Source organism: Jaculus jaculus, chromosome 5 (genome assembly GCF_020740685.1).
Source record: "Jaculus jaculus isolate mJacJac1 chromosome 5, mJacJac1.mat.Y.cur, whole genome shotgun sequence".
Classification (NCBI taxonomy): domain Eukaryota; kingdom Metazoa; phylum Chordata; class Mammalia; order Rodentia; family Dipodidae; genus Jaculus; species Jaculus jaculus.
The window spans coordinates 100313415-100339440 of NC_059106.1; the positions used below are offsets into that span (position 1 = coordinate 100313415).

Genomic DNA, 26026 nt, shown 5'->3' on the forward strand with positions numbered 1-26026 from the left:
TTTTTTTTTTCTGTGCCATATCCCTCTGCTCACACCAGTTCATTTCTGTGCAAAGCAACCCTGCACAACTTCTCAGGACACAGGAATAACAGGAAGCTTCTCACAGAAACTGCTAGCCTAGTCCAAGCAAAGCTCTTTCTCACCCTCATAACCAAACTCAGTCTATAGTTCTTACTGCATTCAGGTCTTTCAACTCTGACCAGAATAGGCCATCAAGCTGTACTTACAGTACTGCAAGGCATCTCTTAGGCCAAGGCTTCAAATTTCTTCCACATTCCTCTTGAAAGTCAGCTCAAAAAGGCCAAAACTACATAGTCAGCTGCCTAGCAGCAACCCCACTCCTGGTACCACTTTACTGTTGCAGTTAGGGTTCACATTGCTAGTAGAAATCACCCAACCAAGAGCAGTTTGTGGGGGAAGAATGTTTATTTTGGCTTCCAGGCTTGATGGCAGAGAAAACGATGACATGAGCAGAGGGTGGACATCACCCCCTGGCCAACATAAGGTGGACCATAGCAACAGGAGAGTGTACCAAACACTAGCAAGGGGGATCTGGCTATAATACCCATAACCCTGCCCCCACCAATACACTACCCAGGAGGTGTTAATTCCCAAACCTCCATCAGCTGGGAACCTACAATGCAGAACCCCTAAGTTTATGGGAGACACCTGAATCAAACCACCACAATATCCTACCTCTTAAAGGTTCTGCCATCTTGAGGATCATGCCTTGAGTGTATGGGTCTTTGGAGGACATTAAAACATCAACTGTCATAACATCTTTTCCTCATTGGCCTAAATTATCAAAGCCGAGCAGAGGGGGACTATCCAGTGCCAAGGAGAGGATAATAAAAACAAATATTCAAGCATTTTTAAGTTTTCATGGATTCTCTGAATTTCAGCAGCTAGAAGCCAGTTCAGGGACCTCTAGTGGCAGGGACAGGTTAACTACACAATCATATTTGACCCCTGGCTCCCCATTGCATGAGCAGGTGAATACTGCAGTTCATCCTCTTAAATGTGTCCACGCAGCTGATAATTACGCCTCACATTACAGACTGCAGAGTGGACAGAGTACTACATCTCTTCTCCCTTTTGATGTTCTCCACAGCCTGCTACATACCTCGGGCAGCCTCAGGGAAGCCATGCACCCTGCATAATGGTAGAGAGAAGTCTTCCACACGCTTGTGTCCATTCCTAACCCAAGACATTTTCCATGACAGTACTGCATTTAATCCAGCAAGTATTGGGGATGTGTACAACAGGTGGCTGTATCTTTCTGTTTTTTTTTCCCCCCAACTTAGGTCCTAACAGTTTTTCTGGAGATTTGCTTTCCAATCTATGTAGTGAGAAATAAACAAACAACCATTGGTGAGGGTGGATGGAGTGGAAGACTGCTCCCTACCTCACTCTCATTTCATGCTGGAGCTTAAACCCAAGGCCTTGTGCATGCCAGGCAACATCTGCCACTGAGCCACATTCCCAACTCCAGTTTTGGAGTGAAAATGTTTAGAACACTATGGTTACTCCATCCTACTTAACTTAAATTTCAGCTCACTTGGACACCCTACTTAAAAATAGCACCATACTTTAAAATATCTCACTGCCAAGTTTTGCTTTTCTTCCCAACAATGACTACTACTTACCATGCCTATTTCTTTATTGCTTGTTTGAATCCTCTGAGCAGAATGCAGCAGTAGCCCCTCTAGCCGGGGCTTAGTCTCTTGGTTCCTATTCTGACACTCTTAACAGATGCCTGCCACAAAGAACCATTTGTTCAATGTAGGAAGGAAGGAAAGGAAGGAAGGAAGGAAGGAAGGGAGGAAGGGAGGAAGGGAGGAAGGAAGGAGGATATCCTAGCTTTGTAAAGTGTGAACTGAATGTCTGAAAGGTTTGTTGGAAGCTTCATTGTTTTTCAAGAGGGATTTCCTGGTCTGACTTCCTCATGCCTCTTCCTGGCTGAGCCACTCACTGGCTCACAACTGATCACTGCAGCCCTGATCAGCCTGTGTCTGGGCAGCTTCAGGAACCTGTGTCCATGCAGCAGGCACAGGTCCCTCTGAGCCCCTTGAGGGCTGTGGACTGATTCTGTTCACCGTTGTGCCCCAGCACTAAGCATGGGGCCTACCCATAGAGAGGTACAATGGTTGTTGACTGAATGCAGCAATGGAGTGTGTGAGAAAGAGCACAAGGCTCTATTTCCTCCACAGTCGAGGCTACCATTTGAAAATATGCCCAGCATATGCCACCTGCACACTTTGAGCATGAACTAAACCTCTTCTGAGGCAAGGAGGCGCTAGGCAGTTGGATCCCCACCCTGGGGGAAGAGAGGTACACCTAGGCTCCAGATCCAGTTCCATGCCACGTTTTGGAAGCTGTGTTTACGGCTGCCTTCATCCTCATCCTTTTGACTCCAGCATATGCAAAATTATAACCCCCGCCGCCGATTGACATGCCATTATCATAGCCCTGTGCTCTTCTGTTGAGGGACTTCGCCCCTGAGGCCTCTGTCTGTGAATGACAAATCAAAAGTCAGAGTTGCAGAATCAGCTGGACTTTCCTGCTCTTCTGCAGTAGAGGGAAGAAGCAGAGAATGAAAGACTCTGAAAATAAAGGTAAGGGTCTGACTTCTGAAGGGAGGCTAAAAGGTACTCCAGTGAGATGTCACGACATAGGTATGTTTGGTTTGTATTAATTGCTGATTTACGGTTGCTGGGCATATATTCAAACATTGTAGTTATGTAATACATGTCTTTTTTAAATGACTGGATTCTGCTTTCTGAATACTGTCAAATTTCCAGTTTTGTACTACAAAATCTATTTTTATTCTTTATTCAATCTTAACTAAGTACCACATAATTCCACTTCACAGTTCTTTCTATAATAGCTCCCAGAATTTTTATGCTTTTCTTTTGGTAGTGTTTACAGTCATTACTCATTAAAATGTAGGTTTTCGCATATTGCTGGAATATTTGAAATACATGGAACTTAACCCCTTTGGGATCTTGAGGGAAATGTATCAGAGAATTCCTGAGGGCTCAAAGGGGAGTCAACCCCGACCTTCAGACCTGTTTACCCTGCAGATGAATGTTCCTACGCAAACTCCCCGTTGCACCCCTCGCTCGTCCCCCTCTCCAAAATAATAATAATAATAATAATAATAATAATAATAATAATAAGCCATGGACCCTTATTCTGTAGGAGGGATGGGCGAGGACAGAAACGGAGTTATATGACAGCTCAGGAAGGGAAGAGTTACTGGACACGAGCCAATCAAATTTAGGTTCAACAACAAGGATTCTGGAGGATTCCGGGGTTTAAATTGTGAAGCTTGAACGTTTCTGCCGCAGTTGGGGGAGGAGCCAAGGACCCCTGGGTCTCGCTTCCCTGGGCATCGGTGGCTGTCGGGGTCCGCACGCCCGCCGAGAGGCCAGCGCCCGGGGCCGGCGCCCGACTGGCCGCGGAGGGAGGCCGCGTCTCGGCCCGTGGGCGGTTCTCGGCCCGAGCTGCTGCGCCACGGCGGCCGCGCAGTGCGGTCGGGGTCGGGCGCCGGCCCCTCGCCTGGCGGGGGCAGGGAGGGCCCTTCCGCGCGCCGGCCCGCGCTCGGCTTCCCCGGGCGGCCCGGCGCGGGCTGCGAAGCCGACTCCGCTCCCCCTGCGCGGGGCGGTGGTGCTCCCATGCGCGCGCGCACACACGAGGTGCCTGGGATGAGACTGGCATTTCTGTTTGCTAAAGTGCCAGTGAAGGTTCTCAGTGGATCTTGGTTTCTCCAAAAGAGGTTTTAAGGGTGAGACGCTGGGGGTAGGGCTGCCGGTGTGGGTGGACTTAACGTTTCTATAGCTCTGGGTTCTTTCACCGTCCGCTTATCGAGCCGTGCGGTTTTGATGTTTACATTTTAATTAAGCAGCTTCGGTGAGCAAAATTTAGCTGTGTGGGGGCTTGGTAAGTGCAAAGAGGGCCTGTTCACTCCTACTGTCAAGCCAGTCACTCTTGGACAAATAATCTGCCCCTCCCCCCCCCCCCCCGCGCGCGCGCGTGTGTGTGTGTGTGTGTGTGTGTGTGTGTGTGTGTGTGTGTGCGCGCGCGCGCGCTTGCCCAAGGTGTTTAACTTCAACTCCAAGAAGAATGTTGGTCTTTCCTTGTTTGCACTGGCTGGAGAAAGGGTTAATGGAAAGAAGAAATTGCTTATTTGCCAAGTCATGCTAGGCCATGGATATAATTTAGAAACGAATAGAGCTTCCTGAATCATGAAACATTCCTCATCTCAGTGTGTAAACCCCGTTTGCTGGGAACAGGTATTTAAAATTCACAATTTTTATTTCACATTGGGTTGGAAATAGTCTTGAGCTAAGAGTCCAGGTAGGCTGTGGCTTTTACCGTCCTCACTCACTGGAGACAAGACTTGATTTCTGTGGTCTTAGCTTCTTTATTCCTAATGCAGAAAGATGTTAGATTGATCGCATTAATGTTTTCACATTGTGAGGGACCTGGGCTTTAAACAACATTTTAGATGGAATAACTAAGTCTCAGAAAGTGTCACACATTCAAATGTAACGGAAGTACTTGGGACTTAAACCTGTTTAGGAAGAGAAAGTTCAGAATTTTCCTCACATTTGCAAAGTGTCTAGGACCCCCAAATAGATTATGAATTAATGTGCTTCTAAGGTCCCACAAGATTCGTCCAAGCTTCTTGAGATGAGAGAATCCCTTATGGGACTCTGTTGACGAACCCTGCTGAATGTGTGTTTGTGTATGTGCGGGGTGGGGGGAGTTGTGGGGGGATGGTGAAGACAAGGTATGAGCATGGCTACCACACTATGAGGACTACTTGTGGGTACCAGGATACCAGTTGGTGAGTAGAATATGAAACAATACACCAAAATGCAGAGTCTTTATGTTGAAAAGGACCCTAGGGAAAAAAGGAATAAAAATGTAGGGTATGTTTGGAAATCAGCTTTTTTTACCAAGATCAAGAAGAGATTCAGGTGAAGTAAAAAGAAGATGATGGGGTAGATACAAGCTTAGGATGCTGATAAGAAAAATTGAAATTTAGTAAGCTACTGCCACATGACAGATGTTCAGGAAATGTTGAATTGTGGTTTAATAACAGCCTTCCTTTCTTTGACTTCTTTTTAGTACATTTTAGGACAGCTCAGGAAATTTCTAAATACAAAAAAAAAAAAAATTTACATCATACCCAATATATCTTAAAATGCTTTGCAAGCCAAGGGAAAAAAATAAGACAACTAACAATAAAACATTTGAATGAGTTAATAAGTAGATGTCGGCAAACACAACAGATAATTTTCATAATAAGTACTAAGCCTTTTATTTAATGAATAGCTTATATGTGAAAAGTTGTCTGCCAGATAGTTTACATACTGTTATAATGCTGCCAGGTAGGAGGTATTTTACATGTGAAGAAGTGGACTCATTATTTTGGAGTAGCAATACTTCACTAGAAAATGGCAGAATAGGGTTCAAACCCAGGTTTTCCCCCTCACCAGACCATTCCCATGGTAAGGCTTATTTTTTTATACATAGAGAGAGACAGAGAGAGAGGAGAGATAGAGAATTGGCTGCCCAGGGCCTCAGCCACTGCAATGGAACTCCAGATGCTTGCGCCACCTAGTGGGCATGTGCGACTTTGCGCTTGCCTCACCTTTGTGTGTCAGGCTAACATGGGATCTGGAGAGTAGAACATGGGTCCTTAAGGTTCACAGGCAAGTGCCTTAACTGCTAAGCCTTCACTCCAGCTGGGTAAGGGTTTTAACATAAGCAAACTTCTGAATTTAGAGTTTTAAAATAAAATGATATACATCATTTATATTAGAATTATTTCACCTTTGAAAGAAAAACATTTTAGGGCTGGAGAGATGGATCAGCAGTTAAGGTGCATGCCTGCAAAGCCTAAGGACCCAAGTTTAATTCCCCAGTACCCATATAAATCCAGATGCACAAAGTGGCACATGCATCTGGGGCTTGTTTGCAGTGGCTAGAGGCCCTGGCATGCCCATGTTTTTTTTTTTCCTCTCTCTCTCAAACAAAGATATGTTTTTAAAAACTTTATTGGCTACCTTCATACATGTACACATAATCCCCTCCCACCATGCTCTTTTTATCCCCTTACATTGAATCCCTTCTTTCCAGCTAGTTCCTGTTCTATTTTGATGTAATAATTTTTTTCTCACCTATTATGCAGGTCTTTTCTAGGCAGTATAAGCCACTGTAGGGTCATGAATGCCATGGCCACTTTGTGTCTGAAGTAGCCAAGTGTGATGGTGCACACCTTTAATCCTAGCACTTGGGAGGCTGAGGTAGGAAGATTGCTGTGAATTTGGCTAGCCTAAGACTACATAGGGAATTCCAGGCCAGCCTGGGCTAGAGTGAGACCCTTCCTCACCCCCCCAAAAAAGTGGGGGAATGTGAGCTTAGAAAGTGATGGCATTTCACTATTCTTCTTGTGTTTGCTTAGAAAATAGACATTTTAAGTCTATAAATTCAGCAACATGCTCTTTAAGGCAGAGATAGGAAAGAATAGAATTTGAAAAATTGGGTGGAAATTGGTTTTTGTTTACAAGAGGTCAGAGAAAATATTTCTTTCTCAATGTTTCTGTTATTTTGAGAGATTTTATTTAATAATAACAAACATGGCATTCCAAGAGTAAATAAGGCTATGCCTAAGATTTTTTTATTATTTATTTATTTGAGAGCAACAGACAGTGAGAAAGAGGCAGATAGAGAGAGAATGGATGCGCCAGGGCCTCCAGCCACTGCAAACAAACTCCAGATGCATGCGCCACCTTGTGCATCTGGCTTACGTGGGTCCTGGAGATTCGAGCCTCTAATCCGGGTCCTTAGACTTCACAGGCAAGCACTTAACCACTAAACTGTCTCCCCAGCCCTATGCCTAAGATTTTAATGTGGTAAAACTAGGGTGTGAACATTGCCTGTGATAGTGGGTCTAAAAGAATTTTTCACTGGAAGAGTTACTACAAAATTTACTGGGGAGTTGAACATAACTAGACGTATAGGCCTAATATATTCTAATATAGTATCTACCCCTCAATTTATAATTCAAAATAATGAATTGGGAAATGTAAACATTTTGTGATTTTTAAAACTTCTTTTTATTTATTTACTTTAATTTTTCATTGACAAAACCTCCATACATATAAGTAATACACCATGATCTCACCACTCTCCCTTTTCCCCCTCCCAAACCTCTCTCCTCTGAATCCCTTTTTCTTTCTAACTAGTCTCTTTTATTTTGTCATTACTTTTTTCTTCCTGTTATGCAGATCTTGTGTAGGTGGCATCAGACAGTGTGAGGCCATGAATGCCATGGCCTCTTTGTGTCTGGAAAACAGTATTGTAAGCATTCCGCTCCCCTTCCTTTGGGTCTTACATTCTTTCTGCCACCTCTTCTGTAATGGTTTCTAAGCCTTGGAGGGTGTGATATATAGCTTCTCACTTAGTGTTGAACATTCTAATGTCTCCTTGCACACTTTGATGAATTTTGAGTCTCCCCAGTGATAACTGTCATCTGAAAAGAAAAGCTTCCTAGGCTGGGGAGATAGCTCAGTGGTTGAAGACACTTGCTTGTGCAAAGTCTGCTAGCCTCGGTTTGTTTCCCAGTCCTCATGTAAAGCCTGATGTACAATGTGGTACATGCATCTGGAGTTCATTTGCAGTGGCAAGAGGCCCTGGCATGCTTATATGTACTCTCTCTGCTTACAAATAAATAAATAATAAATAATAATATTTTTAAAAAGCGAAGTTCTCTAATTAAAACTGAGAGTAGCATCAACATATGGTGTTGCAGTCTGGTTCGCATTGCTGGTAGAAATCACCCAACAAGAGTAGCTTCTGGGAAAAAGAGATTTATTTTGGCTTACAGGCTCGAGGGGAAGCTTCACGATGGCAGGGGAAAACGATGGCATGAGCAGAGGGTGGACATCACCCCCTGGCCAACAGAAGGTGGACAACAGCAACAGGAGGGTATGCCAAACACTGGCATGGGGAAGCTGGCTATAAAGCCCATAAGCCCGCCCCCAGCAATACACTCCCTGCAGGAGGCATTAATTCCCAAATATCCATCAGCTGGGAACCTAGCATTCAGAACACCTAAGTTTATGGGGGACACCTGAATCAAACCACCACATATGGATAGATACATTAAGTATTTAGTGGCCAGTTTGTTGGCACAGTACATCAGTATAGCCAGACAACAGCAGTAGTTTCCCCTCTACAGCTATGACCTCCCCAGTCATAGAATTCCTTCCCTGGAGTGAGGTCTCAAATCCTAGCAGTTGGTTTCCATTGCACCAGTTGGCACGTTTGTTCTGGCTGCTCCACCTGTAAAACTTGCAGAGTGCACTGTTGGTTAAGACAGCTGACTTTCCTTGCCTGACAGGCTACATAGATCTTTCCAGCATCCTGACAGGTAGTCAACAGGGAGAAAGCTTCCAGCTCAACTCCAGCTTGATTTCTCACTGTCTTGCAGCCCAAGCACATGGTGTCTTCAGCAATAGGATCTTGCCATCTAGTTCTGTGGACAACCAAAAGCCTGGGCAATAGCCTGAAATGTTTTGGATGTGTCAGGGGCCTCTCTGGAAGGTTTCTCAGTTCTGTTACTGAAATTTTCATAAAACATCTATGGTTTCTGGGCATAGCATTATCCATTCCCACAGAGTTCTTCTGCCCAGACTCTTTCTTCTTTAATATGTATATTTAGCTAGCAAAGAAGTAAGTTAACACATGTAATTTTTTTTTTTGTCTTAAGCATCATGGCTACTTTGATACTTGTAGAGAAAACATAAACTCTTTTGGGGATTTTTGTCATTGCCTGGGTGGGCTGTTAAAATATTTTAGAAGGGGTGATCTGTGATTTCTCAGGGTGTCAGAGTACATGGTAATGTAGGGATCAGAGGCAGGTCTATGACGGTTCTCATTGAAATGGTGCCACCTCTTTGGGAGCATATTGGAAACTTTCAAGTGTGCTTTTTAAATGTTACCTAGTGTAGAGACTCTGGTAGTATTCATGGACAGAAGCCAGAAATGCTACATGTCCAATGTTCTGGACTGTTCCATTCAATGATGTGTTCTTGTGTTCTATAACTTTCAATGTTTGATTAAAGAGGTAGGTCAAACCCTCTTTCCTTTTCTGAGCCTTGAATATATGTTGGTTTTACACACATACTGAAATTTCCAAGAGTTTCATGTACAAATCTAGAAAAATTATATTTAATTTTGTCCAGAAAATCACTTCCTCCCAAATAATTGCATGTATTTTTCAAGCCAGGAAAAATTGCAATAGAGATACAGTGTACTTTTCTCATTCAGTCGACTTGCAGGTACAATATTTTTTTTTGAGACAAGTCCAACAGACTGACCAATTTTTTTTTTTTTTTTGTGTGTGTGTGTGTGTGTGTGTGTGTGTGTGAGAGAGAGAGAGAGAGAGAGAGAGAGAGAGAGAGAGAGAGAGAGAGAGGACATACAGAGGCCTCCAGCTACTGTAGTTGAACTCCAGAACTGTGCACCCCTTTGTGCACATGTGTGACCTTGCATGCTTGTACCACTTTGTGTGTCTACCTGGAGAGTCAAGCTTAAATCTTTAGGCTTCGCAGGCAAGTGCCTTAACTGCTAAGCCATCTCTCAGGTGCAAATATTTGACAATTATGTCTTCATTCTGTCAGTGCTTACATAGTGAAATGCATGCCGTTTATTCTAAATGACTCATTTCTACTTTAAATTTCAGTTGGGGGATATATTTGAATATATTTGTGTATTTAATGTTGTGCTATGTAAGTAGTTTTATTTTTGCATTTCATATCAATATTAATTGGGAATGCAAATTTTTTGGTTTTCTTTTTATTTTTACATTATTTTATTTTTTATTTTTTAAAATTTTTATTAACATTTTCCATGATTATAAAAAATATCCCATGGTAATACCCTCCCTACCCCCCACTTTCCTTTTTGAAATTCCATTCTCCATCATATTACCTCCCCATCTCAATCATTGTACTTACATATATACAATATCAACCTATTAAGTACCCTCCTCCCTTCCTTTTTCTTCCCTTTATATCTCCTTTTTAACTTACTGGCCTCTGCTACTAAGTATTTTCCTTCTCACGCAGAAGCCCAATCATCTGTAGCTAGGATCCACATATGAGAGAGAACATGTGGCACTTGGTTTTCTGGGCCTGGGTTACCTCACTTCGTATAATCCTTTCCAGATCCATCTATTTTTCTGTAAATTTCATAACTTCATTTTTCTTTACTGCTGAGTAGAACTCCATTGTATAGATGTGCCACATCTTCATTATCCACTCATCAGTTGAGGGACATCTAGGCTGGTTCCATTTCCCTGCTATTATAAATTGAGCAGCAATAAACATGTTTGAGCACATACTTCTAAGGAAATGAGATGAGTCCTTAGGATATATGCCTAGGAGTGCTATAGCTGGGTCATATGGTAGATCAAACTTTAGCTGTTTTAGGAACCTCCACACTGATTTCCACAATGGCTGGACCAGATTGCATTCTCACCACCAGTGTAGAAGGGTTCCTCTTTTTCCACATCCCCGCCAACATTTATGATCATTTGTTTTCATGATGGGGGCCAATCTGACAGGAGTGAGATGGAATCTCAATGTAGTTTTAATCTGCATTTCCCTGATGACTAGTGATGTAGAACATTTTTTTAGATGCTTATATGCCATTCCTATTTCTTCCTTTGAGAATGCTCTATTTAGCTCCATAGTCCATTTTTTTGATTGGCTTGTTTGATTCCTTATTACTTAACTTTTTGAGTTCTTTGTATATCCTAGATATTAATCCTCTATCAGATATGTAGCTGGCGAAGATTTTTTCCCATTCTGTAGATTGCCTCTTTGCTTTTTTCACTGTGTCCTTTGCAGTGCAAAATATTTGTAATTTCATGAGGTCCCAGTGATTAATCTGTGGTTTTATTGCCTGAGCAATTGGGGTTGTATTCAGAAAGTCTTTGCCAAGTCCAATATGTTGAATGGTTTCCCCTACTTTTTCCTCTAGCACTTTCAGAGTTTCAGGTCTGATGTTAAGGTCTTTAATACATTTGGACTTAATTCTTGTGCATGGTGAGAGAGAAGAATCTATTTTCATTCTTCTGCAGATATATATCCAGTTTTCCCAACACCATATGCTGAAGAGGCAGTCTTTTCTCCAATGAGTATTTTTGGCATTTTTATCGAATATCAGGTGGCTGCAAAATATTTTTATGTGTATATAAAGTTGTATTGCCCACTTACTTAGCAGCAAACTGGTTTGATTTTAGCCCCCTTTCCTGTTTTGTTTTGGTTTTATGCAGTGTTAGGGATCAAACTCAAGGTGTTGTGTGTCTGAGCAAGCACTCTACCCCTGAGTAAGTAAGCACTCTATCCCTGACAAAGCAAGCACTCTACCACTAAGTAAGCACTCTACTGCTGACAAAGTAAGAACTCTATCCCTGACTAAACAAACACTCAGCCAGTGACTAAACAAGCACTTTACCCCTAACTAAGCAAGCATTCTATCCCTGACTATGTAAGCACTCTATCCTTGACTAAGTAAGCACTCTATCTCCGACTAAGCACTCTACCATTGACTAAGCAAGCACCCTACACCTGACTAAACAAGCACTCTAACTTTGATTAAGTAAGCACTCTACCCCTGACTAAGCAAGCACTCTACCCCTGACAAGCTCTCTAACACTGAATTGCATCCTTGATTCTTCACTTTCCAGCTTTAAAAGAGTTTGAGGGGTTGGAGATATAGTTCAGTAGTTACAGCACTTGTCTACAAAGTCTAATAATGTGGGTTCAGTTCCCTAGTGCCCATGTAAAGCCAGATGCACAAAGTGGCTCACACATCTGGAGTTTGTTTGCAGCTGCTGATGCCCTGGCATGTCAGTTCTCTCTCACTCTCTCTTTCTTACTCTCTGTCTGCCTCTCTTCTCTCTGTTTCTGCTTTCAAATAAATAAATACAGTTTAAAAGAGTTTGAACCAACATTAAAACTTCCAAAAAGTACATATTCAATTCTGTATTTTTGGCCCCCTTAAAAAAGATTATTATAACAGTCTAATATTGTCTGCAATTGGAATTGAGTTGAGCATAAACTGCCCTCTTTATTTTTTTTTTAATTTTATTAACATTTTCCATGATTATAAAAAAATATCCCATGGTAATTCCCTCCCCCCCCCGAACACTTTCCCATTTGAAATTCCATTCTCCACCTTTATTTATTTAAAAAAATTTAAAGACATTTTATTTATTTATTTGAGAAAGATGGAGAGAAAAGCAGATAGATAGATAGAGGATTGGTGCACCAGGGCCTTGAGCTACTGCGGATGAATTCCAGATGCATGTACCGCCTTGTGCATCTGGCTTACATGGGTACTGGATAATAGAATATGTGTCCTTAGGCTTTGCTGGCAAGCTCCTTAACCACCAAGCCATATATCTAGCCCTTTATTTTTATTTTATTTATTTTTTGTTTTCTTGAGGTAGGGTCTCACTGTAGCTCAGGCTGACCTGGATATCACTATGTAGTCACAGGGTGGCCTCGAACTCATAGCAATCCTCCTTCCTCTGCCTCCTGAGTTCTGGGATTAAAGGTGTGTGCCACCACACCTGTCTCCAGCCCTTTATTTTTTAATTTTCAGGCAGCATCTTTCTATATAGTTCAGGCTCACCTTGAACTACTTGCTATGTAGATTTTGCTGGCTTTGGACTTAGTCCAGTTCAGGCTGGTCTTGTCCTTATGGACCTCCTGCCTCAGTCTTTCAAATGCTGGGGTTATAAATGAGTGCCACTAGCACACCCAGCAGAGACCCTGGGACTTCAGGGATCTAAATGTGTTAGAAAGTGACATCACTGATTGTTGGTGGTTCCTTGTCATGCACCTGAAATTGGTACTTTAAAATTTCCTTTTGAAATGTTTCTGGGATATAGAAATATAAATCATTTAAAAATATTTTACTTATTTATTCATTTGGGAGAAAGAGGCAGATAGAGACATAGAATAGGTCCTCTGTGCCTCTAGCCACTGCAAATGAATTCCATATGTATGCACCACTTTTGTGCATCTGGCTTACGTGGGTACTGGGGAATTGAACCTGGGTCCTTAGACTTTGCAGGCAAGTGCCTTAACCACTAAGCCATCTTTCCAGCCCTATAAATCATTTTTATATTTAAAATGTGTTTTAAAAGTATTTGTCTTTTTAATGTCCTTTTTCCTGGAAGAGTTTTATAAGATTGAAATTATTGCTTAATGTCAATTCAGTGAAGATTTTTGGTCATTAGAAATGTTGGATGGCTTTAAGAGATGGATTCACTTGTCTTGATAGATTATAATTATTTAATTTTTGTATTTCCTTTTGCATTTTTAGTAACTTGTATTTTTTCAGGAATTTGTCCATTTCATCAAAATTTTCAAATTTATTGACATAAACTTTTTTTTTTTTAGTCAAGGTGGGGTCTCCCTCTAGCTCAGGCTGACCTGGAATTCATTATGTAGTCTCAAGGTGGCCTCAGACTCATAGCAATCCTCCTACTTCTGCCTTCCGAGTGCTGGGATTAAAGGCATGCACCACCACGTCTGGCTGACATAAAGTTTTTATTATATCCTCCTATGCTGAAATAGCTGTAGGTTGTGTGGCTTTGCTCCTGTTTTCATTCCTGCTATAGATAATTTAGGTTTTTTTGCATGTGTGTAGTATGATGTGTATGCATGTACAGTGTATGCATGTGTGTGCAGATGTATGCAGATGCATGCTAAGGCTGTAGGAAAAACCCCCACAGGGGGTCCCCACGCTCTGCCCGGATAAGGCGACACCCCAAATCACTCACTCACGAGAAGCGGTCTTGATGCAAACTGCAAGAGGATTTTATTCCAAGCGCGCTGGGGCCCACAGTCGTACACCGCACAGGGGTAGAGGACTGCAGAGCCCTGAATGCAGGAACAGGACAGTTTTTATAGGGTTTCTAACAAAGCCTGTGCCTTAGACCAATCATTTTCTAATATTAGGAGCCCCGCAGGGTGTTAGCCAGTCAGTTGGTGCCACCCCATAGTTTCTAAGCCAATTAGTTTATGACCTTGGTGGTCAGCGTTTGCGCAGGTCCTTGGGTGGGAGTAGCAGAGTGTGGTATCAGTCTCCTGTGACCTTGGAGGTCAGCACTTGTGCAATTCCTTAGGTGGGGGTAACAGAGTATGGTATCAGCCTCCTATGACCTTGGTGGTCTGAGGCAGGCTGCTACAGCCTATGGTGCGAGTTACTAAGGCTTACAGTGTAGGCTACTAAGGCTTACAGTGTGGGCTATTAAGGCTTATGGTGCAGGCTATTTACAGAAACCAAATAAGTGGTTCACTTCATTACTCATTTCCCATCCTTGAGGGCTATCTCATGCCCTTTTACCTAGTTTTATATTAGGAGTGGGCTCTGATACAATGAGAAGAGGGATTCTTTACTTGCTTCTGACAGAGAGTAAAACCTGGAGTTTGAGGTATGCAGGTGGCCCGCTTAAGCTCCCTTTGGAGCGTGATAGTATTTCTGAGCTTCTGAATTCTTGGGCCTTTCATTTCCCACTTTTTCTCTTGTCAATAGTTCTAATCCTAGAACTTAGAAAGACTAGACATAATCTTTCTCTCTGCTGCCTTGAAGGCCCTTATATTGTTGTCTAAGTACCATGATCTGGACCGCACTCACTCGTTCTCTAACAAAAGTAAAAATCTTATTAAGTATGCAAGGCCCAACTGAAAGCATCAGGAGCAAAACCATTAGGGGTCCCATCAGGGTGGAAAGCAGAGTAGTTATCCAGGAGGACTTGTTAAACCATCCCTCAAACCATCCTTGGTTAGTTTCCCTCTCCCTTTGACGCTTTTTTAGTCTTTCCCTGAGCTTGCTCATGGAGTCTCTGATAGCTCCTGAGTGATCTACATAAAAGTAATATTTTTTTTTTAAGGCTGCACATAATCCGCCTTCTTTTAGGAACAGTAAGTTTAATCCCCTCCAGTTTTGTAAGACCACTTCAGATAAGGAGGTCAGGGACTCCTCTAGATTACTAACAGATTTTTCTAAAGCTTGGAGATCCTCATTTATGACAGCATGTAGTTCACCAAGCCCTCTTTTTAATTGTTGTGGTCCTGTGACCAGGGCTGTGGTCCCCGTCCCCACATTGGCAGCTATCCCTAAGCCAAGTATGACTGCTAGGGTAAGGGTTACAGGCTCCCTTTTGGATCGGGTGGGATGGTAGTCATATTCATCGATGACTACTTCCTCAGGATGGTAGTAAACCCGGGGGACAAGCTGGACCATAATATAGAAATTTTTGGATGGGTTAAAAACTGAAGTAGAAACACAGGGAGTCAGCCCAGTATCATATGCCCACCACCTGTTATACCCTGGCACTAAATATTGGTTGTCTGAAGTCTGTCTATAGGTCAGAGTAACATTATAAAGGTGTTGGTGGGATGGGGGGGGCCTTTTTTTTTTATATATGTCCCCCTTCCTGAGACCTCAGGGATAGTCAACTTGTTTTTGGTCCCCCATGAACACCGGCTATCATGTTCTTTAGTTATATTAAACTCTCCCATAGTCGCCATCCCCTCATAGTAGGGTGGTCCTGAGGATAAACAAAGCCAGCAAGTAGAGGTAATGTTGGGGTTGGTGGCGTTTATGGCGAGGAAGGCCCCTTGGATTAGGCTAAAGAGCCTCTGTCCTGTCCCATGTGGGGCTTCCGAGAGTGGGCTAGTCAAAGGGGTTCTAGCAGTTATTATGTGATGGGTTTTAGTTGCCACTGTGGGTGGGAGCTTGGGTAATGTCATTTTAGGGGGGTCCCTGTTTTACTAGAACTTTATTAGGTCTTACTGGTCTTGGGGTGGGAGGCTTTATCTTAAGTTGTATAGTAAAGGTTAGGCCCGTATCCCATCCTGTCATATAAAACCTGAGTCCCCAAGTTTTTTCTTTTATCCAGTCTCAGGATTCTCGACCTTGGGGGGTGAAAGAGATGCTGAGAGGAACTGCTTTTTTTCCCATATAATCCTTCCTGCATAGTAATCAGGTCCCAGGAGGAAGCTGGGTGCCAGTAGGTATTACCTGTAGTTTCACAACCCCAGTGTTTATAGTAGAACTCTTTTGTCCCTCCATAACTTCGTTTAGAAGTTCGGGGGCAGACATAAAATGGGGTATGTTGCATCTTACGTTGGGTTGGCCCAGAGTTGCACCCCGGGTTGTCTGCCATATATTGACCTTGGGAGATGACCCCTTGTGTGAGTGCCTGTTTTGCCACATGAGAGTGGACTTCTCTAGAGACCTTCTCTGGGGTGAGCTCTGGGATATCCCAAAATTTTATCCCGGCTACCAGGGCACACATGTCTGGGGTCAGGACAGGCCATCAAGTCCAGGGGGCGCTTCCCTAGTTGTAGTCTATATTATATCCCCCATTTGAGAAAGCACTTGTCAAGTCAACTTTTGGGGGGCATGGGGATTGGAGGCATCACCTAGCTGGAGAAGGAGAAGCCACACGGCGAAGCCTGAGTTTAAGGGGATTGTCTGTCCTCTCGGCTTGCCATTCGGGGCCCGGTGGCGGAGCAGGCTTGACGTGAGATGCATGGATCCAGGCGGGTATTCCTTTAACTTTTATGGCCGTTGGAGTAGTCAGTAGGACGAGGTAGGGGCCCTTCCACCGAGTCTCAAGGTTTCCTGCGCGGTGACGTCTGACAAAGACCGAATCTCCCACCTGGAAGCGATGTGGGACCTGTAAGTCTCCTTCTCCTGAGCAAGCCTCCCGGAGTCGCTTCCACGCTCGTTGTCTCACCCACTCGAGCGCCTTGAGCCTAGAGAACAGAGGCTGGGAAAGTGGCACATCAATACTATGTATAGAGGTTATTTCTACCAGTGGAGGAGGCCCCCCATATAGCAATTCATAGGGGGTCAGTCCAAATTGTCCAGGTGTGTTTCTAACCCTAAAGAGCACAAAGGGTAGGAGAGTTATCCAATCATTAGCGCCAGTCTCTGCGGTCAATTTGGTGAGGGTCTCTTTAATGGTTCTATTTATCCTTTCTACCTGTCCTGAGCTTTGGGGTCTGTATGCACAATGTAATTTCTAATCAATCCCCAATACTTTGGTCAGTCCCTGACTTACCTGGGCAACAAAGGCTGGACCGTTGTCTGATCCTATTACCTTGGGTATCCCAAATCTTGGGAAAATTTCTTCCAGTATTTTCTTAGCCATCACGGTTGAGGTTTTTTTTCTTGGTAGGATAAGCCTCTACCCATCCTGAAAAAGTGTCTACAAAAACTAGTAAATACTTATTACCATACTTAGCCGGTTTTACCTCGGTGAAGTCCACTTCCCAGTGAGCACCTGGGCTGTCTCCCCTTAGCCTCTTCCCAGGAGGCATTCTTGAGGGATTAGTATTGACCATCTGGCAAGGTACACAATGCTTGACTACTAAGCCAGCTATCTCTGGCAACCTCAGAATATGGTAAGGAGACGTCTGTAGCAGTTTTTGTAGATGTTTGGCTCCCAGATGGGTTAGGCGGTGTATTTGTTGAACGTACTGTAGTCCCTTTGCTTGAGGTAGAATCTCTTTTCCCTCTGAGGTAAAACAGGCCCCCTCTGGAGTTTCAGAGAACTGGCCCAACTTTCTGACTTCTTGCCAGTCACTTGGGGTATATCGTTGCTCACTTTTTTGGTTCTTTGGTTTTTCAATTATGGGCAGAAGGTTGACCCCCTGGGCAGCCTGCTTGGCCGCTTGGTCAGCCATCTGGTTTCCTTTTGAGATAAAATCTTTGGCTTTTTGGTGGCCAGGGTAATGTATAATGGCCAGTCTTTTGGGTAGATGTAGGGCTTCTAGCAAACTTAGAATTTTTTTTTTTGTTTTTAATTTCTTTCCCTGCTGAGGTAAGTAGCCCTCTCTGTTTGTAGATGGCCCCATGTATGTGTGCAGTAGCAAAAGCATACCTGCTGTCCGTGTAGATGTTCATAGACTTTCCTTCAGCTAGTCGTAAGGCCTGTGTGAGGGCCATGAGCTCAGCTTTTTGTGCTGAAGTTCCTTCTGGCAGACTGCTGGCCCAGACTGTTTGTGTTCCGTCTACTATCGCCGCCCCAGCCATCCTCTTACCTTCTACAATGTAATTGTTTCCATCTGTGAACCAGGTTAATGTTCCTCTGGTCAGTGGGACATCTGTAAGATTCTTTCGGATCCCAGTTTCCTCAATCAGCAGTTGATGACAGTCATGAGTCACTGTCTCATCAGTTTCTTCAGGCAGAAGGGTAGCGGGGTTGAGGATGGCAGGAGAGGCAAACGTTATCCTGTCGGTGAGGAGCAGGCTCTACCGGGGATGAGTATAATCGATACTCATCATCTAGCTGGAGGGTCAACACGGTGATGGGTCGACCTCCAGCAGACACTTCTGGTTTTTCTGATTTGAAAGAAATTTGAACACCCATCTTGGTTAATAAGTCCCTTCCAAGGAGGGGCGCTGGACATTCAGGAATGACTAAGAATGAGTGGGTTACCCGTCCCACTCCCAGGTCAACGGTTCTTCGGGTAGTCCATGAATATTGCCGTTGTCCAGTAGCACCCAGAACCCAGGATTTTTTATCTTTTAGCCCTCCCATTGGTTCCAAAAGCACTGAATGTTCAGCGCCAGTGTCCACGAGGAATCTGACTGGCTTCCCCTCCACCTTCAGAGTTACCCTGGGCTCGGGGAGGGGCTCTGAGCCCTGTCTTCCATAGATTTCATCTTCTCCAAGGGTTAGGACCCTAGGTCTTTTGCTGTTCTTCTTAGGGCAGTCTCTTGCCCAGTGTCCTTTCTCCTTGCAATAGGCACATTGATCTCTATCAAGTTGGGTCCTGTTGCCCAGGTTCCCTATCTGCCTAGGGCCTGTTCTAAACTTGTGAAAATTTCTCTTCCTTTTTCCTTTTTCTCTACCACTGTGGCCAGGATCCTGGTCAGATTTTTCTCTTGTCGTCTATTGCGCCTATCCTTTCTTTTTTCTCTTTCTCATGTCTCTCTTTACGTTCTTCTCTCTCTCTTTCTCTCCTTTGCTCCTTTTTCTCTTCTGTCTCCCTTTTGTAATATACCTTTTCTGCCTCTTTTACTAAATCACGTAGCTCAACTTCCTGTAATCCCTCCAATCTCTAAAGTTTCCTTCTGATATCAGGAGCTGACTGTCCTATGAAAGCTAATGTTACTGAGCCTTTTTGAATCTCAGAGGTGGGGTCAAAGGGTGTGAACCTCCTAAATGCTTTCATGAGCCTCTCAAGAAACATTGAGGGAGACTCCGTTGGCCCCTGCATCACCTCTCTTACCTTGGCCAAATTGGTGGGCCTTCTGGAGGCACCTCGGAGACCCGCCACCAGAGCCTGGCGATAGATTTTTAAGCTCTCCCTACCTTCAGCCGTATTGTGGTCCCAAACAGGGTGAGTCAGAGGGAACCCCATGTCTATCTCATGCTGCAGCTGCGTGGGCCACCCGTTGGCCCCAGGGACATTTTTTTGGCCTCTATTAAAATTCTCTCTCGTTCCTCGGTTGTGAAGAGAGTCTGCAACAGCTGTTGGCAATCATCCCAGGTGGGCTGATGAGAAAACATAAGAGATTCTATCAGCCTCGTGAAGCGTTGGGGTTCCTCTGAAAAAAAGGGGGATGGTTAGCTTTCCAGTTATAAAGATCTGCAGAGGAAAAAGGCCAATATTGGAGGGGTTGTAGTTGGCCCCCCAGCATGGGAGGATCTGCCTCGTGTAGCGGCAGTGTTACAATTCCATTTGCTCCCTCTGGGGTAGCATCTCTCCGGCTCTGCGTCCTTGCAGTTGGCCCTCCCATTTCTAGGAGCTCGGGAGGGGCAGGCTGAGTCTCCGGCCAAGCCCGGACAAGCTTGGGGGCGGAGGCTCTGGGAGGAAGGGGGGCGGAGGCTTGGGAAGGGTGGAGGGCGGAGTTTCAGGAGGGGCAAGGGGCGGAGCAGTCACGCCGGAGCGTGGAGCTTCGGGAGGGGCGAGAGGCGGAGGCATGGGAGGGGCAAGAGGCGGAGGTGTGGGAAGGGTGGAGGGCGGAACTTCGGGAGGGGCGAGAGGCGGAGCAGTCACGCCAGAGCGTGGAGCTTCGGGAGGGGCAAGAAGCCCTCTCTCAGCTCCCGGGACTAGATAAGGGGGGGGAGGGGCAGGCTGAGTCTCCGGCCAAGCCGGAGGAGGTTCCTCGATCTCAGGGTAGATGCGAGGGGGAGGAGAGGGTTGTTTTTTTTTTTTTTTTTTTGCATTCTCAAGACTCAGGACTCTGGAGCTTGAGTTCCTGGGTTTATTCAGCCACGGCCTGACCCACGGCGGGGGGTTGTCCATCAAATCCTTCCAGGTGAGGATATAAGCCTCTTGGTTGGGACGGGAGCCTGGTCCACTCTGAAAAAAAATATCTTTAACGGCCAGAATAGTCTCAAAATTAAAGGTTCCTTCTGGTGGCCATCCGACCTCATAAGTTGGCCACTCAGAGGCACAAAACGTTTGCCAGGGTCTCCTTCTAACCTCAACTGACAAATTATGGGCCCTAGTTTTAACTTCAGTCCAGTGGTCAAGAGTCAAGCTAAGGGGCGTCGTCACCGTCTGTCCCATCTTAGAACTATAGACAAAGACACAAAGAACAACAACAACAACACACACAACTGAGACCAACAAATCCAGATACCAGCGACCCGTCCGCGTCATCCACAAGCAGGCAAAAGAATCGGACGGCCGCGGAGGAGGAAGCCTCCGCTCTAATAACAGCACCCGGTCTTCTGACTGGGTATAAGAGACTGCCAGGCGTCCCTGGGTCTCCTCACCTCCCAGGGCGTCCCCCAGGGTGGCAGCCTGTGATCCTCCTAGCACGTCTGCTGATCACGGTCCTCTGGTCCTTTACGGCCCTAGAGGACGGCTGCAAATCAGACTGAGCCAAAAGCGCGCGTCCCAGAAATCAGATGCTCAGAACACAAACACCGGCCGGCACAAAGCGCGCGTCCCAGAAACCAGATACTCAGAACACAAACACCGGCCGGCACACACTCACTCCAGAAGGGGCCCCCTTACCTCCAAGTCGGTTCTCGGGTGTGTGTGGGGGCCTTTACATCCCGGACGAGCCCCCAATGTAGGAAAAAACCCCCACAGGGGGTCCCCACGCTCTGCCCGGATAAGGCGACACCCCAAATCACTCACTCACGAGAAGCGGTCTTGATGCAAACTGCAAGAGGATTTTATTCCAAGCGCGCTGGGGCCCACAGTCGTACACCGCACAGGGGTAGAGGACTGCAGAGCCCTGAATGCAGGAACAGGACAGTTTTTATAGGGTTTCTAACAAAGCCTGTGCCTTAGACCAATCATTTTCTAATATTAGGAGCCCCGCAGGGTGTTAGCCAGTCAGTTGGTGCCACCCCATAGTTTCTAAGCCAATTAGTTTATGACCTTGGTGGTCAGCGTTTGCGCAGGTCCTTGGGTGGGAGTAGCAGAGTGTGGTATCAGTCTCCTGTGACCTTGGAGGTCAGCACTTGTGCAATTCCTTAGGTGGGGGTAACAGAGTATGGTATCAGCCTCCTATGACCTTGGTGGTCTGAGGCAGGCTGCTACAGCCTATGGTGCGAGTTACTAAGGCTTACAGTGTAGGCTACTAAGGCTTACAGTGTGGGCTATTAAGGCTTATGGTGCAGGCTATTTACAGAAACCAAATAAGTGGTTCACTTCATTACTCATTTCCCATCCTTGAGGGCTATCTCATGCCCTTTTACCTAGTTTTATATTAGGAGTGGGCTCTGATACAATGAGAAGAGGGATTCTTTACTTGCTTCTGACAGAGAGTAAAACCTGGAGTTTGAGGTATGCAGGTGGCCCGCTTAAGCTCCCTTTGGAGCGTGATAGTATTTCTGAGCTTCTGAATTCTTGGGCCTTTCAAGGCCAGAATATAGCATTCTCTGTCCTCCTGTATTGCTCTTCTGTGTTGTTGCCTTGAGATGGAACCGCTCGATGAACGTAGAGTTGTGTATTTATTTATTTATTTGAGAGGCAGAAAAGAGAACTCTAAATGCATGTGCAAACTTGTGCATCAGGCTTACGTGAGTCCAGAGGAATTGAACCTGGGTCCTTTGACTTTTTAGGCAAGTGCCTTAACTGCTAAGCCATTTCTCCAGACCCAAGCATAATTTTTAAAAAATTTTTTATTAGCATTTTCCATGATTATAAAAAAAATCCCATGGTAATTCCCTCCCCCCACCCCACTTTCCCCTTTGAAATTCCATTCTCCATCATATTACCTCCCCATCACAATCATTGTACTTACATATATACAATATCAGCCTATTAAGTACCATCCTCCCTTCCTTTCTCTTCCCTTTATGTCTCCTTTTTAACTTACTGGACTCTAGTACTAAGTATTTTCCTTCTCACGCAGAAGCCCAATCATCTGTAGCTAGGATCCACATATGAGAGAGAACATGTGGCTCTTGGCTTTCAGGGCCTGGGTTACCTCACTTAGTATAATCCTTTCCAGGCCCATCCATTTTACTGCAAATTTCATAACTTCATTTTTCTTTACTGCTGAGTAGAACTCCATTGTATAGATGTGCCACATCTTCATTATCCACTCATCAGTTGAGGGACATCTAGGCTGGTTCCATTTCCCTGCTATTATATATTGAGCAGCAATAAACATGGTTGAGCACATACTTCTAAGGAAATGAGATGAGTCTTTAGGATATATGCCTAGGAGTGCTATAGCTGGGTCATATGGTAGATCAAACTTTAGCTGTTTTAGGAACCTCCACACTGATTTCCACAATGGCTGGACCAGATTGCATTCTCACCAACAGTGTAGAAGGGTTCCTCTTTTTCCACATCCCCACCAACATTTATGATCATTTGTTTTCATGATGGGGGCCAATCTGACAGGAGTGAGATGGAATCTCAATGTAGTTTTAATCTGCATTTCCCTGATGACTAGTGACGTAGAACATTTTTTTAGATGCTTATATGCCATTCCTATTTCTTCCTTTGAGAATGCTCTATTTAGCTCCATAGTCCATTTTTTGATTGGCTTGTTTGATTCCTTATTATTTAACTTTTTGAGTTCTTTGTATATCCTAGATATTAATCCTCTATCAGATATATAGCTGGCGAAGATTTTTTCTCATACTGTAGGTTGCCTCTTTGCTTTTATCACTGTGTCCTTTGCAGTGCAAAATATTTGTAATTTCATGAGGTCCCAGTGATTAATCTGTGGTTTTATTGCCTGAGCAATTGGGGTTGTATTCAGAAAGTCTTTGCCAAGTCCAATATGTTGAATGGTTTCCCCTACTTTTTCCTCTAGCACTTTCAGAGTTTCAGGTCTGATGTTAAGTTCTTTAATCCATTTAGACTTAATTCTTGTGCATGGTGAGAGAGAAGAATCTATTTTCATTCTTCTGCAGATATATATCCAGTTTTCCCAACACCATTTGCTGAAGAGGCAGTCTTTTCTCCAATGAGTACTTTTGGCATTTTTATTGTATATCAGGTGGCTGTAGCTACTTGGGCTTACATCTGGGTCCTCTATTCTGTTCCACTGATCTACATGTCTGTTTTTGTGCCAGTACCATGCTGTTTTTGTTACTATGGCTCTATAGTATAGGTTAAAATCAGGTATGGTGATACCACCAGCCTTATTTTTGTTGCTCAGTATTATTTTAGATATTCGAGGTTTTTTGTGATTCCAAATGAATTTTTGGATTGTTTTTTCTATTTCCATGAAGAATGCCTTTGGAATTTTGATAGGGATTGCATTAAATGTGTAGATTGGTTTTGGTAGGATTGCCATTTTCACAATATTGATTCTTCCAATCCAGGAACAGGGGATGTTTCTCCACTTTCTAGTGTCTTCTGCAATTTCTTGCTTGAGTGTTTTAAAGTTCTCATTGTAGACATTCTTTACTTCCTTGGTTAGGTTTATTCCAAGGTACTTTATGTATTTATTTTTGATGCAATTGTGAATGGGAGTGATTCTCTGATTTCATCCTCTGTGTGTTTGCTGTTAGCATATATGAAGGCTACTGATTTCTATATATTTATTTTGTTTCCTGCTACATGACTGTAGGTTTTGATCAGCTCTAACAGTTTGCTAGTACAGTCTTTAGGGTCCTTTATGTATAGAATCATGACATCTGCAAATAATGATAACTTGATCTCTTCCTTTCCAATTTGTATCCCTTTTATGTTTGTCTCTTGCCTTTTAACACTTCCAGAACTATATTAAATAAAAGTGGGGACAGTGGACACTCTTGTCTTGTTCCTGATTTTAGTGGAAAAGCTTCCAGTTTTTCCCCATTTAGTAATATGTTGGCTGCAGGCTTGTCATAAATAATAGCTTTTATTATATTGAGATATGTTCCATCTATTCCCAGTCTCTGTAGGACTTTTATCATGAAAGGATGTTGGATTTTGTCAAATGCTTTCTCTGCATCTAATGAGATGATCGTGTGATTTTTGTCCTTCAACCCATTTATATAATGTATTACATTTATGGATTTGCATATATTGAACCATCCCTGCATCTCTGCGATAAAGTCTACTTGGTCAGGGTGAATGATCTTTTTGATATACTCTTGTATTCTGTTTGCCAATATTTTGTTGAGAATTTTTACATCTATGTTCATGAGGGAGATTGGTCTGTAATTTTCTTTTGTGGTTCTATCTTTGCCTGGTTTTGGTAACAGGGTGATGCTGGCCTCATAGAAGGCGTTTGGTAGAATTCCTTCTTTTTATATTTCCTGGAAAAGCTTAAAAAGCAATGGTGTTAGTTCTTCCTTAAACATCTGGTAATATTCAGCAGTGAATCCATCTGGGCCTGGGCTTTTTTTAGTTGGGAGATTATTGATAACTGTTTGGATCTCCATGTTTGTAATAGGTCTATTTAAGTGATTAATCTCATTTTGACTTAATTTAGGTAGGTCATATAAATCAAGGAAATCTTCCATTTCTTTCAGATTTTCATACTTTGGGAGGTATATGCTTTTATAGTATGTCCCTATGATTTTTTGAATTTCTCTGGAATCTGTTGTGATGTTACTTTGTTCATCTCTGATTTTATTAATTTCTGTCTCTTCTCTCTTTCTTTTGGTCAGATTTTCTAAGAGTTTAACAATCTTGTTTATCCTTTCAAAGAACCAACTCTTTGTTTCATTAATGCTTTGGATTGTTTTTTTGTTTCTATTTCATGAATATCTGCCCTAATCTGTATTATTTCTTCCCACCTACTGCTTTTTGGTGTGCCTTGTTCTTCTTTTTCCAAGGCATTAAGGTGAAGCATTAGGTTGTTTACTTGTGACCTTTCTAGTTTCTTAATATAGGCACTTAAGGGTATAAATTTACCTCTTAGAACTGCCTTCATTGTGTCCCAGAGATTTTGATATGTTGTGTTCTCATTATTGTTTGTCTCTATAATTTTTTTGATTTCCTTCTTGATTTCTTCCTTGACCCATTCATCATTTAGTAGTGTATTGTTTAGTTTCCATGATTTTGTGTATGCTCTATAGCCTTTTGCTACTGATTTGTAGTTTAATTCCATTGTGGGCAGAAAAAATGCAAGGAATTATTTCAATTTTCCTGAATTTGTTAAGTTTTGCTTTGTGTCCTAATATATGATCTATTTTAGAGAATGTTCCATGTGCTGCTGAAAAGAATGTATATTCGGCAGCCTTTGGATGAAATGTCCTGTAGATATCAGTAAGGTCCATTCCTTCTATGACCTCATTTAGTCCAGATGCCTGTCTGTTTATTTTTTCCTGAGATGACATGTCAATTGATGAGAGTGGGGTGTTGAAGTCACTCAGTACCACTGTGTTTGGTGTTATCTGTGACCTTAGTTCTAATAGTCTTTGTTTGATGAATTTTGGAGCCACCATGTTAGCTGCATATATGTTTAGGATTGTAATGTCCTTCTGCTGGAGTGTGCCCTTAATCAATATAAAGTGTCCTTCCTTATCTTTCTTGACTAACGTTGGACTAAA

At 43.5% G+C, this 26026-nt stretch overlaps 1 protein-coding gene across 5 annotated transcripts in view; it reads left to right on the forward strand.

Annotated features, from left to right (window-relative positions):
* Dnajc6 (DnaJ heat shock protein family (Hsp40) member C6) overlaps positions 1–26026 on the forward strand; it is a 208100-nt gene that overhangs the window by 9511 nt on the left and 172563 nt on the right. Inside the window, exon 1 of one of the 5 annotated variants that reach the window (XM_045148994.1) lies at positions 2470–2615. The exons of 1 other annotated variant lie outside the window; for it this stretch is intronic. Coding sequence is in view for 1 of the 4 variants with exons in the window: in XM_045148993.1 (XP_045004928.1) it covers positions 2594–2615 (22 nt within the window). In the remaining 3 variants the exon portion in view is untranslated. Of the gene's footprint in view, positions 1–2469; positions 2616–3669; positions 3788–26026 lie in introns of those variants that run through there. 3 more of the 5 variants (XM_045148993.1, XM_045148996.1, XM_045148995.1) reach the window with 3 other exon arrangements.